A 16,170-nucleotide genomic window follows, 5' to 3' on the forward strand; every position below is an offset into this window, starting at 1 on the left:
ATAAAAGTTATCACATTTATTATTTTTTATTTTTAAAAACAAAAAACAAAAATAGTTACCAAACATATTTTTATTTTTTAAAAATGAAAAAACAAAAACAAAAATAATATTGCTATCTTTATGTTTAAAAAATTCGAAATCAAAATTTTTAACAAACACAGCAACTGCTTAGTTAGTGAAAATAAAAGTTTTCAGTGTCTGATCTAAAATCTAAATGAGTGGCGTAGAAAAGTTCATTTCAGAAACATTTGTCATATGCTTTTGGGATCAGAATAAAAGTTTATTATTATGGCTTCTAAAGATGAAAACCTAAACAAAACCTGTAAAATTCCATCTCCATTATACAACAGAGTGAAGCCAATGGAAAAACATAATGACATTAAGTTGATATATTTAACTGAAGCTGTGTGTGAGAGATGTAGTGAGATATATTCCCTCTACAGTTCAAAAAAATATATATTATTAGTTTGTTCAGCATGACAAAGATGTTAATGTTATCCTTCCTTACAAGGGCTTTGCCCTGTCATTGAGCATTCTTGTCTTGCAGATTTTTGTTATCCAAACTCAGTTGCATCTATTTTTCCATGACTCTTCCATCTTCAGGTTAGAAAGGATGACGATTCTCGATAAACACATGCTTGTTCAAGTAACTTTCAGTTATGGATCAAGACAAACTGTATCACTGTAAGCATTATCAACTTGAATTGATTTCAGATAACGCGCCAGGTTGTAATTTCTTGGATAAAGCTTCTACAGCTGCTTTGATTCGACCTTCATCCTGCAATAATTTTTTTTGAAGATGAGAGTGGAAATGAAGAAGTGATTGTGAATTTTATGAAAACTCGTAAATTAAAATTTAGATGTTTCCTTACTCTGCCTCTGATATTGACAATAAGATGCCCGTATCTGGTTTTGCGATAACAACCTTCACAAGAACATGGAGATTATCCCAGTTAGAGAGATAACAAAAAGTATCATACACATTAAAAATCTAAACCTTTTCAAGGGCACTTACTGATGTGAAGGTCTGGAAATTCAAGGCAGAGTTTTGATAGAGGCTTCGCAGTTGTCACCTGCATTTTCAAATATTTTCCCAACAAAACACAAAACAATTAGATGATTTTACGAGATTTAGAAATAACATTGCTTATATATATTTTGCACAATAAATCCTGAGAAAGACTCCAGAATTATAACTGAAAAATAATTGTTACTTACGTCTGAAAGATCAGTTTCCAGCAGCCTCAAAATGTAGGGTTCCATCACTGCTAATATGTCACTGGATCTCGTCAGTTCAATAAGACAGTCCCACTGTGTTTCCAGCTCCAAAAAATTTGTCGCAGTAAGGACAATTACATTTTTGCACTTGATCTGCAAGAAACACTCATTAAACAACTTTTCACATTTGCATTTATGCAGATTTTATCTGTGCAAAAATTAATATAAAAGAATTCATCAGTAAATGATCAACCTGGTTCTTAAGTTAAAGAATATATATCATAAAAATATACAACAGAATATTTGAGCTTCTAAACGCATACCAAAGGGACAGCCAGCTTTTCATGATGTAACAATTCGGTAATGCCTTCGGGTAACAGAGCCATCTGATAAGGAAAAAACCAAAACTGAGAAGAGATTCACAGCAGGAAAAATCTATAATGTATGTATAAACAGACATAAAACCTTAGTAAAACAACAAGATCGCATCATGTAAAGGCACAAGGATACTTATGGGAGCAGAAGTAGCAAAAATGATCAGGATAGCCTAACTATTAATGTATCAGGATAAATTTCACAGCATCAGCTTTAGTTGCAATTCACTATGAAAGGGGAAGACATTAACAACTGGTAATCACTTCATTATCAAAAGTTTTTCGAATAAAGCATGTTATTATTACATGATTAAAAATCATTAAATATTTGCTTTACCTCATTCCGATCACTTGGGCAATATTCACCTATGACATGCCTTAGATATTCTTCAAATTCTTCATCAGGAGCCTGAATTGGGAAGGATAGGCCAACTATTAATTAATACAGCAAAAATGATATAACATGCTAGTGACGCACCAATCAGCACCATTCACTGGTAATTAAAGTTTATTGATGAACTAGATCAATTCAAACTTAATTTATTTGAGAATGAGCCAGCAAGATTCCGAGCAAGGCAACAATGAAAATAATTTGACACGCTTGATGAAAGATCAACACGTTACATTAAAATAGTGCAATACAGTTAAAGGAAGTTAACACACCAAACGAACACCAAAAGCCTTTGCAACACCAGCCAAAGTTAAATCAGAATGCAGCGGGCCTATCCCTCCATAAATAAACACCTGTAATTGTAAATTTCATAAACTGCAGATCATTTTTAGATTCAAAATTTGAATAGAAAAAATTGTATTCCTTTTTTCACCCCTCTTGAAGATTACAAGAAGGGTGCATGAACATTTCACAAGCATTTACCAAATCATTAGTTGAGCTTTTCCGTTCTACTTCCTCAGCCACAGAATCTACCTGGTATGAAAAGTAAGCATTGAGAAGATAACTATAATGCAATGTTGAAATAAAAACTTACAGGTCCATAGTTCAACTCTATAATCATATTTAGGAAACAAAATATACGAAGGTAATTACATTGACAAATCAGCAAAAAAGAAAACTCACATCATTCCGAACAACCACAGTTTGCGATACTGACCAACCAATTGAATGGAGCTTTTTACACAGCGAAGGCCCCAACTGGTCCTCAACAATGCCAAGCCTGAGCTATGGAACAAATGGATAGAATATCAAAAACTTCAAACAACTAAAAAGTAATTGGTTAAAAATTTATCGTTCTGTAGTTCCAAAATTCCCCCACACCCCATCTCCACCTCCCTCTTTTTTTTTTCAACTGATAAGTTTCCATATTATATCAGTGCTATTCCTCTTATTTGGTGCATTAAATGTTTTAAGTGAAAAAAAACTACAAACTATCATATCTCAATGATTTTAAAGTTGAAGTACTAAGACACAACTTAGAAATTAGAGATTCAAACTAAGATGTACCCCAAAGATAATCACAGTACTGAGTTTATTGACTCAAAGTAAGAATATGGAATGCAAACACAATAAAGGCCGGGTAGAGACAAAGGGACGCACAGGATTTCATCACCCACAGCTATGGCTGCGGCCATGAGTAAGCTGTTTTTATGCAAATCGGCACTGGTAAGACCGTTGCTAAGGGCAGGCGACTGCCCAGAACCTGAAGAAAATTTGTTTACTCTCCCAGCTCTCTCTAATCTTCCATCAGAAAGCAAGTATGCGGGTCTAAATTTTTCTTCACTGCTCAAGGCATTGCTGACACTTAACAATGCATTAGGAACTGTGTCATGTATGCTCCCAATTGAAGTGTAACTGTGAAGATGAAGAGAAAAACAAAATTATCTGGCTGAATATGATTAAACAAATGGGAATAACTCGATCAAATAAGAATGACAACAATTCACTGAGAAATATGGGGAAAAAATATAAGAATAAACTGTAACTGGCGCAACAAATATTGAAGTTCGGCAGAGAAATTACCCTTGATCATAAAGACTGCAGTATTGAACCTTGCATGCCAAAAGAAAGGCCCAGACATCTCTGCCAAAGAAACAAAGTAAAAAAATCTTCGATTTGTTAAGTGTACAATCACCAAGGAAACATTAAATCCCCTTTAACATTCAAAAGTAGAATTGTTGGCAGTGAGTTCATGGTCAATATGGGGATGGCACTTAAGCAGGGGAAGGGGGCTGTGTGGGGTTAGTGTTCAGAGTTCATTAAGCTGTCTCTGGAGTCGACCAACAATTACAGGTAATGAAATCTTAAGCACCCTTTTAAGAAATTCCAGCACCATTTCTCAGAGAAAGATTATAGTAAACTTGATAACCTTTCATATTAATATATATATCCACCTATTTGTGGTTTTCCGTCACAACAGCAGCTAAAACTAATTATAAATAGCTCAAATGAAGGAATGACATAACCAACCAGTTACTATCGCATCAACAAAACAAAAGACATCAAAGAAAACCATAGAGCTTCAACACCCTCCTAACATGTCATAACTTGGTAAGCAAAAGTGCCCAGAAAAAACTTTCCTTTATCTCTTGCTTTCAGTTTTGAGCACTTTAATTAATAAAACTGGTGCTATTTCTATACAACCTGAAACTGTTTTACCATTAAATAATTTTTCATCACACCTAAGCCAACACTCAATTTTTCATTAATTTTTAGGCTATTATCTAATGATGTTAGTGATGCTTGGATTACTAAGGAGCAAGTCTTCCGTTATTGGTAAGGTTTATCAATTTTGTTCCCTAAACAAATTATCCATAAAGCATTATGTTCTTATAAATTCACAACCATTTGATGAAAGGAAAGAACCTACAGAAGAAGCAGAGAGCACAAGAACAAACCTGTACGACCAATCCAATATAGGATTAACTCTCATAAAAGGAGGCCATCCTACTGAACTTGGGGAGAACTGCTCTTGGCCGACCTGCAAGATTTAAGAAGGGCGTTGGGATACAACTAACACTGCATCCCTACCAATCTATAGCAGATACTTAACAGAATGTAACCGTAATAAGTAGCCTATCAGTAAGACAATGTTGTTATGAATGCTTAAATAATAACACAGTTGGCTGTGATGTTTGTATTATAGAATGAAAAATCAAAATACCGCTGTAGGATCACCAATCCGGACACCAAGGAAAATGGCTCGAATTGGTTTAGCCTTTAGTAATGCCTCCAAACCAGATTTGAAATCAGTGCGAATGATATCCATTTGCAAACCATATCTGCATAAATAAGCACAATTCAAAACTTTTAGCAGCTGGCCAAAAAAAGAATTTTACAATGACATTTTGAAAAGAAAAATAAAATATAAGAAAAACAAGGGAAGCATATCACACTTTGCAGCAGTATCATAAGTAAATGAGTTGATTTCAGGGAATGCGGATGAGCTTTCAAAATATATTGTTCGGATAGGGAAATCATTAGGACCCCCATTGGCACAATTCTGCCCTCCTTTGTGCAAAAAGTAGCCAGCCCTAAGTAGGTGCAGCAGAACCTACCAGTTATGTTATTGGCGTTATCAGCATCAATGAAATAAAAAATGCTACACTTAACAATGAAACCACATGAAGAATTACCGTTGAATCTTTTCCTCCATTAAAGCTGAAAGCAACTTCTTCAATCCTGTTTGATTAAAAGACCCAAACCATATTAGAGCTCTATAACAAGGGCTTGCTTCCTCTTAAGTACACGGACACAATTCATCCATCACTTCCTATGAAAACATAGAGGAAACGAAGATACAATAAAAATAAAAATGCACCACACAACGTCCATAAATCTTCATTGATCATTCCCATTCTTACCTTCCACGAACATCAACTTTACCTGGAGCATCAAGTATTAATGACACTTTACGGGATACATAAATTTGTGTGAAATTGTTGAAAATGTCCATATTCAAAATAGATCCCGAATACTTGTATGAATTTAAGATAAATACGGTCATTAATATGGACTAATTTTATAAGTTCACCGAACTCCCTTAATGTTGTGAACAAACTTAAACAATTGGGCAGGTTAAGAGAATCTAACCAAAATAAGAGGCCATATTTTCAAAAACAAGTACAACATGGAATGAAAAAGCAATTGTCCCCTGACAAAAACATCCAGCGAACACACGAATACGGACAACCAAAATAATACTTACATCTGTGTAGGTGGAGATTCCATCATTTTGTTTTCTTTCTATAAATTAAAAATAAAAGTCGAGGAATTAACTAACACCATGGTATAGCTAAGCAATAACCAAATACCTCAATATACTTGATAGTTGTCGTTACATAGGTAAACATGTTCATAAATGGATATGAATAATTCTATAACAAATTGCATCAACTAACATGAAAACCAAAAATTAGGAAAAAAACATTGACAAGAAAAGAAATGTTTTGACAAACCAGAACGCATCAATTTCAGCTTGGTGTCTTATGTATGAGATAATGCAGAAAAGTTCAGAAAAGCAAATTATTTGTCGAAGGTTTTATTGCATGAGGCTTCAAAAGATAATTCCACCACTCATATATGACTAATTCAATTATAGGCTCAGCAGCTAAGCTTAAACGCGTTTAAGCATTTTTCTTGCATTATTAACAATTCAATGTTTATAATTGCAAAGTATCCATGTCCTTCTCTCATTGCCAGGATTAAAGAAAAATCAAAATAAAGTTCATTTCCAAACCCCGGATCAATAAAACTCAATACCCACTCCACAACAGAGACAATAAACTTCATACTAAGAAAGGCAAACAACAATGGCAAGAAAGAAAAAAAAAACTTACGAGTATAGAGTCAGAGCTCTCTGAATCACATAGATGGCTTTGTTGTATTTTGTTTTGATCCATCGATCATCACTTTCTCTGATTGCTTTATCAATCTCCATCAATCCTGGCATGCAATTATTCCAACAAGAACAATCAAACAGCAGCCAAAAGAAAATGGGCATCATCAGATTTAATATACCAAGCAAATGGGTTCTCCAAAATCAAACAAATTTATTCCCTTTAACTAAAATAAGCAAATGGGGTCCCAAAAAATTGAAGGAATTTGCAAACACGTGTGAACTGTGAGGTAAAAACTTATCTCTGAATAGTCTTACCAGTGATTTGAAGCTTGGAAGAGAAACGATGGTAACGAAAAACTGAAATGTATCAGATTTATGTGAAATGGTTCTTTTGGGAATCAAAAGGAATTGAATTATAGATATTTTAGAGTAAAAGGTTGGGTGCCACAGGATGTTTATCTGAGAGAGGAGGAAAAGATTGTCTTTTTTCCCAACTTTGGTTTCGTTAAGCATATAAAAACTCTCGAGAAGAAAGAAGTCATTGAAACCAAAATTGGAAAATTAAAAAACAACAAATAACTAATTCTATTTGACGAAATGTTTTAAAGAAAAAAGATAGACCGGAAGTTTTTGTTTACTTATAAAATAAGTAAAAGTTATAGTTTTTTTTTTTATTTAAAAAATTATTATATTAAATTTGTTTTAATAAATAATTTTTTTTAAGTGTTTGGATATTAATTAAAAAAAAATCTTTTATTAATAAATTAAGAATAATAAAAAATTTAAAAAACACATTCTCAAAAAGATTTTAAAGACCTTATTAAATTAAAAAAGTATTTTTTATTTTTAACCCAAATACTCTAAAAAGTATTTTTTTTAATCCTAAAAGCTAAAATTAACTTAAAATAAAAAAATGGATTCTTTAGTAGGGGCTTCAAAAAGAGCCATTATTTTGTGTTCTCAACCCATGAATAATTTTTTACGTAATTTTTTTTTATGACTGTGTATATTGTAGTTATTTAGAACATCTTGTAAATTTTTAGAAAATTCTGAATAATTTACAGTGCCGAAAACTAGTTTAAAAACATGTTATTGCACGTGTGTCTAATTTTTTTATGCGCGTAGAAAATAACATATTTAAACTTAATTTTCGGTACTGTAAGTTATTCGGAATTTTCTAAAAATTTGCAGGATGCTCTAAATAACTATAATATACACGATCATAAAAAAAAATCATGCCAAAAATTATTTACGGATCTGAAATACCGATGGGGTCTTTTGAAGTCCAATACTCTTATAATTTGTTTCAATAATACTAAATGAAAGTTTTCCTCTTTTTTTTTTCCAATTTGTAAGGGAAATGAGAATAATAATATTTTACTATTTTTTAAGAGAAAAAAATATATCAACATTTTATTCTAATAAATTTCTAGATCAACTTTTTATCAATTTCAATAATATAAATTGATTAATGAATTTTGGCAGTTGGCCCATCTTATGCACATGATTGACGATTAAATCCTCGTTGAATTCTTAGATTATGCATACAATTCTCTTTTTATTTTATTTATTTAAGGATAAGCTTCATCTTTCTGTCATTTTTATAAGAGTAGTGCTTAGACACAATCTCATATTGCATCAATAATGTATACTTAATTTTAGCTATAATTTTTTAAGTAGTATCTTATTATTTTAAGCATATAGCTTATATTATTTTAATTTTTTGAGAGAGATATAGTTTATATTATTTACACATTATTAGGGAATAGTTTTGTGTTATTATTATTTGTAGAAAAAGTCCATCTGTTTGTTATTATATTATATTTTATGAAATTTCACACAGAAAAAAAGAAAGAAGAAAGAAATTGTATTTGTAATAGGAGTCTCACAATACTAAAACTATAATAGATTTTTATTTATTTAACAAAGAATTCATTAAAAGTACGTAATTGCAAGTCGTTTCTATGGCCAAACACAAGTGGGTATCCGGCCACCAAACTTTGGTAGTATGCATTGACAAAGTTACTATAGATAACAAATGAGCTATGGTGTTGATAATTCTAGAACAATGCATAAAGGAAATGGAATTAAAATCTTTTGATAACAACCCTATATCAACAAGAATAAAGCCAAAAAAGAATGACCTTCTACTCCCTTATTAATTGCATATCTTACACGACGACAATCAATTTCTACTTAAACCGAATTATAATTGAGATGTTTACAAAGTAAGAGACCATGGACTATCGCAGTTGCCTCAACAATATGCGAATCCAACGTAGTTACTAGAGGAGTAGCCGAGGGCAAGAAATCCCTATCAATATTGGAGACTCCTACAAGAATCCATTTATGAAAAAAAATAACTAATAATAAAATTATTTAAAACTAAAACAACACAATAAAGTTATATATATATTAATAATAAAAAAAATCCACAAATTTAACACATAATATAAACAAATATTATATGTATATATATATAAAATATGGACGGGATAAGGAGTGCAACCTTTCTCCCGGCTTCGACATGCATCAGGGATGAAAAATACCACTACTCTCCATTTAGGTAGGGAATCTCCATTCATATTCCATTAGGAGTGGATTCTGGTAGGAACCGTTTCCATAGGAAAATTTTCAATCTATAGAGCAGGGAGATACAAGTATATAGCTATTTTACATAATACTGTAAATTTTAAAAAATAACTTGAAAAATATAAATTTTACAAAAGTTATAAAAATACAAATTACAGTTTGTAATAATTCTTTTACTGCTTGTTACAATTTTTTATCTAATATGTAAATATTATTTACAAAATTATAATATATGATTAAAATTTAATTTCATAAAATTGTATTGTTACAAATTTGTAAATTTTATTTATAAAAAAAATTTATATATGTTTATGATTATGACCTTCTATAATTTTGTAATTTTTTTCCGATTTTGCATTTTTAGTATTTTTTTTCTTTAATCTTAAGTATTTTTGTAATTTTTTTTCTTTTCTCTTTCAAAGCATATGAATTGCAATTTCCAATGTAAGTTATAGAAATGATGAAGAAACTGTAGTGGAAGAAATGAGAGAAAGATAAATAACTTACGGAATATAACAATAAGAATGATTCAACAATGACTTTGACTTGTGATTCTTGCTTCTCACAACCACCATTTTTCTTGCCTTTTTGGCTGCTATGACGGTATTGACTATACTAATGTTTTATAGAAAGAAAGAAAATAATTTTTTTTGACTTTTCACTGATTTTGAGGCATATTACCAACGAATTCCACTAAACCATCCCTACCGAAAAAAATAAAAAATCCACTAAACCTTAAAGCCTTTCTAAATTGTTCCCAAACAAAGTTTGTGATGACATCTTTTACTTTTCTACCGTATATTCTAGAATTTTGTTAGTGGGATGAATTTGAGCTACAAAAGAAAGTGTCTTTCTTTGTTTAGTATAGGTGTCAATGTGATAATACTTTTGTAACTATAAACAAAAATACAACTTTTAAAACTATTCGCCATAATAATATATGTTAATATTCACTGTATTAGTGTATAATACTACATATAAAAAGAGGAAACTGCATTGGGTTTTTTTAACAAGTTTATAAAAATATGGGTTTTTAAAAAAAATCAGTTTTATGGCTTTTTAAAAAAAATCAGTTTTATGGCTTTAGTTTCCATATTTTTGTATAAAAATAAGGTTATGTCATAATTTTACTCTTAATTAAATTTATATAAATTAGGAGATTATTTTAGTCATTTAAGTACTTTTTATTTGATAATTTTGATATTAGTTTTATTATACAATATTGACTTATTATTTTAAAAAGGAAATTTAATCTATTTTATTGTTTTTATATTGTTTAATGTTTATTTTTCATAATTTAATGTTACAATTTAAAATCACATATATATTTTCACTTTACTAATTTTAGTTTTTATATCTTCAACTTCTCTTCTCGTTGTTGACGTCTTATTTCTCTTCCATATTTGTCAAACTCTTTTTTAAAAAGCTTCTTATTAAGTCGTTTCTCCTTCAATTCAAAATATTTTATTATTTATTATCATTTTTTTATTAGTGTACTCATTTTTTATCATTTTATTAGTGTACTTATTTTTTTCTACTATGCATAAAAAAAAATTAAATCAATTTTTTTGTTCTAACATTTTTTTTTTTTAAATTTTTGTAAAGATCATGACTATTTCTTTCCTTGTTTAGGTTAAGTAACTAATAACCATCACGTTTTCATATATGATTTTTTTTCCAAATTTGGATGTTCCCATCAGGGTAACCAGGTACTCATTCACGTTTTCATATCAGAATTTTTTTTTAAAAATTTGAATATTTACATCAGGGTAACTGGTTACCCATTCATGTTTTTTATATCTATTTTTTCTTTCCAAATTTTGATATTCCTACCAGGGTTACTGGTTACCCATTCAAGTTTTCATATTTCCCAAATTTGGATGTTCTCACTATGGTGACTGGTTACTCATTCACATTTTCATCAGATTTTTCTTCTTCGGATTTAAATGTTCTCATCAGGGTAACTAGTTACCCATTCACGTTTTCATATCTATTTTTCTTATTTCTGAATTCGGATGTTCCTATCAGGGTTACTAGTTGTCCATTCAAGTTTTCATATGTATTTTTTTTTTTTAGATTTGGATGTTCCCACTAGGATAACTGGTTACTCATTCACATTTTCATATAAATATTTTTCTTGATTTGAATGTTCTCATCACGGTAATCAGTTACCTATTCATGTTTTCATATTTTTATTATTTTTCTTTCCAAAATTGGATGTTCCTAAAAGGGTTACAGTAAAAAGAAAATGCTGAAAAAATCTATTTGAATTTCTTTACATATAGTGGAAAAAACTATAAAAAATTACAATAATAAATAATAAAATAGTAAAATAACTATGTAATGTTAAAATATATGTGTGAAAAAAAAATGGAAGGAGGAAAGAATAAATACAAAAAAGAAGAAAAAATTGAAGGAAAAAATGAAGAAAAAAAAAGGAAAAAACAGAGGAAAGAAAACTAAAAAAATATGAAGAAAAAAAACAAAACAAAAGAAATGATGAATGAATAAAAATGAAAAGAAGAAGAAGAAAAATAATGGACAAATGGAAAGAAAAAAAAAAGATGAAGGAAAAAATTGGTAGAAAAAAATGGAAGGAGAAAATAATAAATACCAAATTGAAGAAAAGATAGAAGGAAAAAAATGAAAGAAAACTGAGAAAATATGAACAAAAAACAAAACAATACAAGTGAAAGAAACAAAATAGATAAATGAATAATAATGAGAAGAAGAAGAAGAATAATGGAAAAATGGAAAGAGAAAAATTGATAGAAAAAAATTGAAGAAAAAAGAAAAAAAATGGAAGAAAAAATAAATAAGGAAAAAAAGAAAGAAAAAAATGAAGGAAAAAAAATAAAAAATGACCTTCAAAATAAAAAAAAAAACATAACTATGATAAAAAATATGGCATTCTTATATATTTTATTTGATTTATGGGAAAGAAAGTCTCATAAATATGATCTTCCAAATCAAAAAGCCATAAAAAAGTAGAAAAATTAAATGTACATATTTTTGTAAAACAACCTTAAAAATCCCATAAATATGAAAAAATCTTTATAAAAAAAACGGATATTTGCGGTAAAAATACACAATATTTACATAATGTAATATTTAAATACCCAAACTTTTTTTTGACGGGTAAAGCATCCAAAGTTGCTAAAATGTAGTATTCAAATACCAAAAAAAAAATTATTGGTGGCAAAAATACTCAAATTTGCTAAAACGTTCCACCATTACTACCAAATAGTTAAAAATATATATTAATACAAATGTATTTTAAGTTATAAAAATATACAAAAATAACCTAAATAAATTCTGAAATGAAAAAAAATAGTTTATTTAATAGTTTTTTAGTTATTGGTTTATCTTTTAACTAATTTCAATCAAAAATATATTTTCATTAAATAAACTATTTTTTTTATTTTAGAATTTATTTAGGTTATTTTTGTATATTTTTATATATTTTCAATAATTTTTATAATTTAAAATACACTTGTATTAATATTTTTTTAATTATTTGGTAGTGAAGGTGCAACGTTTTAGCAAATTTGGGTATTTTTGCCATCGACAAAAAAATTTGGTATTTAAATGCTACATTTTAGCAACTTTGGGTACTTTACCCGTAAAAAAAATTGGGAATTTAAATGTTACATTATGCAAACATTGGGTATTTTTGTCGCAAATATCCCTAAAATAAACTTAAAGAAAATGCAAGAAGAAAACACATTTTACGTGGTTCAGGTTATTAATTAACCCTAGTCCATAAGTCTACTGTATTAGGATTTGAGAAGCTTGAGGGTTTTAAGCTTTGATAGAATTCAGGCATCTCTTGACAATGCTCTGAATAAAAAAGTGTCGATAATTTACAATGTGTACCCTAGCCCTATTTATACAGGCTGAGGACAATTAACTTCCTTAATGGGGATTTATTATAAAACATTCCCATTTAATCGGGTCATAAAAGCTAATAATTACAATTTCTCGTAATTAAGGAGGTGATAGGCCCATGCGTATCACACGGGGCCCATTTACGAGGTTACAACCCACAACTTTTTGGGGTAATACGTCCCTGACAGTGTCAGGGGGTAGCTGCACGTTTTCCCATGTTAGGCAGCGTAGTGAGACATCTGCTTGTCAGGGGGTAGCCGCTCGTCGCCTGTACAGACTCGACATCATGACTTCAGGGAACAATAACATGTCATACAACTGCTTGTGGTCCATAGTCGCTGTGCATGACACCTGGTGTAACGTCCTGCATTTTTGAGTACCTTTGAACGACTCGGGTCGGGATTTTTTCCCCGAATTAAGAATATTATGTTAAATAATATTATATTTGTTTGGAAATTATTCCATGAGTTATTGCTAACAAAATTATGAATTTTGTGATTTAAAAGTCAAGATAAGACTTTCGGTCATGGACCGACACAAAAACCCTGATTGGGTAAAAATCTCGAAAAATAAAATAAAAAGCTATGGAAAATATATTTTGGGCATAAAATACATTCATAAAAATTAAAGTTTGGTCAAAAAAATAATAAACCTAAGGGAAAATGGAAATTTTAGGGCATTTTGTGTTAAATGCCTAATTTTACCGAAATTGGGAATTTTATTTCATGAATGGACCTTAGGTTAAATTTTATTGTGTGATTAATAATATTAAATGTGAGAGACATTTAATTTAATTGTTTAGTGTTAAGTTTTGTGTTTAAAACTTAATAAGAGTGAAAGAGGTATAGAAAATCAATTTGGATTTTTCTTCTTAGGAAATAATTATTAACCATTATAAAAAAATATTTATAAGTGGGTATTTAGGATAGGTGGCCGGCCATGTGGGGTGTTAAAAAGGATATGAACCAAAAAATTAATTAAGTTTAAATCCCATTTAATTAAGAAGTTAAGTGGGCAAGTGGGTAGAAAAGCACTTAAGTGTTTTGTAATATTTTGAAGAGTTTTGTGAGCCATTCTAACCCCAAATACCGACCACACCTCTCTCCCATTCACTCTCATCTGATTTTTGAAGACTCTCTCAAGTTTTCTCTCCATTTTCAACCCCAAGAACACCAAGGAGACTTGGAAGCTAAGTCTTGGTCTAGAAAGGGTTTTCCCTAAGGTAAAGTTTCATTAATCTAAACTTTTGTAAAGTTTTAATCATAGAGTTTCATCTAGCTAATTATCTATGTTGTTGGGGGGAGTTGGTTAGGGTTTTTAAAAAGGTTTTGAAGGAGCCAAAGCTAATAGGAAGATCCATACCTTTAGCAAGAACACCAAAGAGGTAAAAAGTTTACTTTTATGGTTGTTATTGTATTATTTTTAGTTTTAAGCATTATTTTGTATAGTTAATCCTTAAAGTTTCTTATTGGTGATGTAATAAGGTTATGGTAGTTTTTTTTATAATTTTTATGATTCTTGTGTATTGATTTTTAAAAATAGGGACCAAAATCCCCAAGGGTTTTGTAGGAAACCTTAAAACAAAATACATGTTCTGAGTTGTGACTTCCAAGGGGTCTAGCATCCACTATATATTGTTTTTGTAAAATTTAATTGTACTGTGATATTGTTGAGATTGAGTACATAAGATTGAGCTTTTGAAACACTCAAAAATGTTTAGAAATGAGTAAGTTATGCTATTTCAAAGTTTAGGTAAAAAAAATATTTTTTCGTATTCTTATTTTCGGAACCAAGTTTGGACAGCCACTGTATAAGACAAATGAACCCAGTTTTTTCTAAACTTTTGTGGACATATTGTTGGCATAACCTAGTATTCCACTGTAAAATTTGGTAAGAAAATACTGAATGGTTTGAAAGTTATTAACTATCAAAGTTTGGATAAAATAAGGACTTGAAAATAAGGTCATTTTTACCTCATTGTTGGAAAATGATTTCACCAATAAAAAATGCTCATTTTGACCTAAGATTTTACAAAGACTTAAATGGCATACCAAAAATGGAATTGTAAAATTTTGATAACAATTGGGTAAGTAAATTTCAAATTATGAACTAACAAAGTATGTAGTTAAAAATGTGAAAAATAGGGTTTTCACACTTAGTGCAAAAATGAGATTTTGGAACTTAAGGTAAAAAGTAAAAAATTTCTTATTTCAAGATATAAACTTGGTAAGTCTTGAAAACATATTTCACTAAAATACCACTTTGAGTTTAGTGTGAATTGTTTTTATTAAAGAATTTTTATTCTTTTAAAAAATAAGAGATTTAATTTATTAATAGATAATAAATTTAAAAGAGGGTTTAAACCCCTATATTTTGATAAAATAATTAAGGGAATTATTTTTCTAGTAAGTAAAATTGATTAATTGATTTTGAAAAAATTAACTAGTTAAGAAGGGAAATTTTTAACGGTTTTCCTAATTAAGACAAATTAGACAATTTTTTAAAACTGTATTTAGAGATTAAAACCTTAAGAAAAATAAAGGAAAATTAAGAGTTTATTTTCTTTAAAAATAATTAAGGCATTTATTAGTATTTTCTAGATATAATACCAGCTAAAATCTTACATATTTTAACCAACTTGTTGAAAGTGTGGGTTAATAGCGATACCTTGAAAGAATAAGATTTTTAGCGGATTGTGGGAAAATACTATTGTGATACCCGAGCCTAGGTATCGAGACCTTAGGATAGGTTTCCCCGACACTTAGAGTGTAGTCTCAAATATTTTTGTATGAATTCCCTAAATGGGTTTAAAACCAAATAAGGATCATAAATCCTTACAAATGATTTTGAAAATGACCAAACTGCCCAAAATAATAATAATGAATTATGTGCCATAGTTAATCCGAGTATAATGTATGGATAACTACAATATTGGCTGAGCGTAACTGGACTGAACGTTGGAGGGTGAAAACCTACTGAGTGCTAAGGACTCCAAGTAAGTCAACTTATATTGTGTGGCTGCAACATGAAATGACTATTGTATTGTATGTTAGTATAGGGACTGTAACGACCAAAAATCACTAATATAGCTTAAGAGCCTTGATTAGTGTGTCGGGAGGGCATAATTGGTTTATGTGTAAATTTATTGATTTAATGCATGATTACATGATAAACATGCTTGTATGATTATATGAATATAAATGTGATTAAATGTTATATTTGTGAGAACCACATTATTATATGGGTAAATCTGCAGTAGGCGACTTGAGGCGATCTTAGGGAGCTAGATAGAGGGAAAGTCACAA

At 29.7% G+C, this 16,170-nt stretch overlaps 1 protein-coding gene across 2 annotated transcripts; it reads right to left on the minus strand.

Moving 5' to 3' along the window:
- Positions 1-352: 352 nt before the first annotated feature.
- LOC133831163 (uncharacterized) lies at positions 353-6,941 on the minus strand. 2 transcript variants are annotated; one of them, XM_062261365.1, is made up of 17 exons: positions 6,701-6,941; positions 6,384-6,489; positions 5,181-5,226; positions 4,941-5,098; positions 4,709-4,826; positions 4,443-4,525; positions 3,568-3,627; positions 3,145-3,399; positions 2,668-2,764; positions 2,467-2,517; positions 2,256-2,336; positions 1,930-2,001; positions 1,542-1,604; positions 1,219-1,371; positions 1,016-1,073; positions 873-925; positions 353-778 (listed from the first exon to the last, which is right to left on the minus strand). In XM_062261365.1, exons 2-17 carry the CDS (start codon positions 6,482-6,484, stop codon positions 695-697), a joined length of 1,533 nt encoding a protein of 510 aa, XP_062117349.1. In that variant the 5' UTR covers positions 6,485-6,489; positions 6,701-6,941; the 3' UTR covers positions 353-694. The 2 variants fall into 2 exon arrangements, with proteins under 2 accessions (XP_062117349.1, XP_062117348.1); XM_062261364.1 differs by lacking the exon at positions 6,701-6,941 and having other exon boundaries at positions 6,384-6,496.
- Positions 6,942-16,170: the final 9,229 nt, after the last annotated feature.

This window comes from Humulus lupulus, chromosome 4 (genome assembly GCF_963169125.1).
Source record: "Humulus lupulus chromosome 4, drHumLupu1.1, whole genome shotgun sequence".
Lineage (NCBI taxonomy): Eukaryota > Viridiplantae > Streptophyta > Magnoliopsida > Rosales > Cannabaceae > Humulus > Humulus lupulus.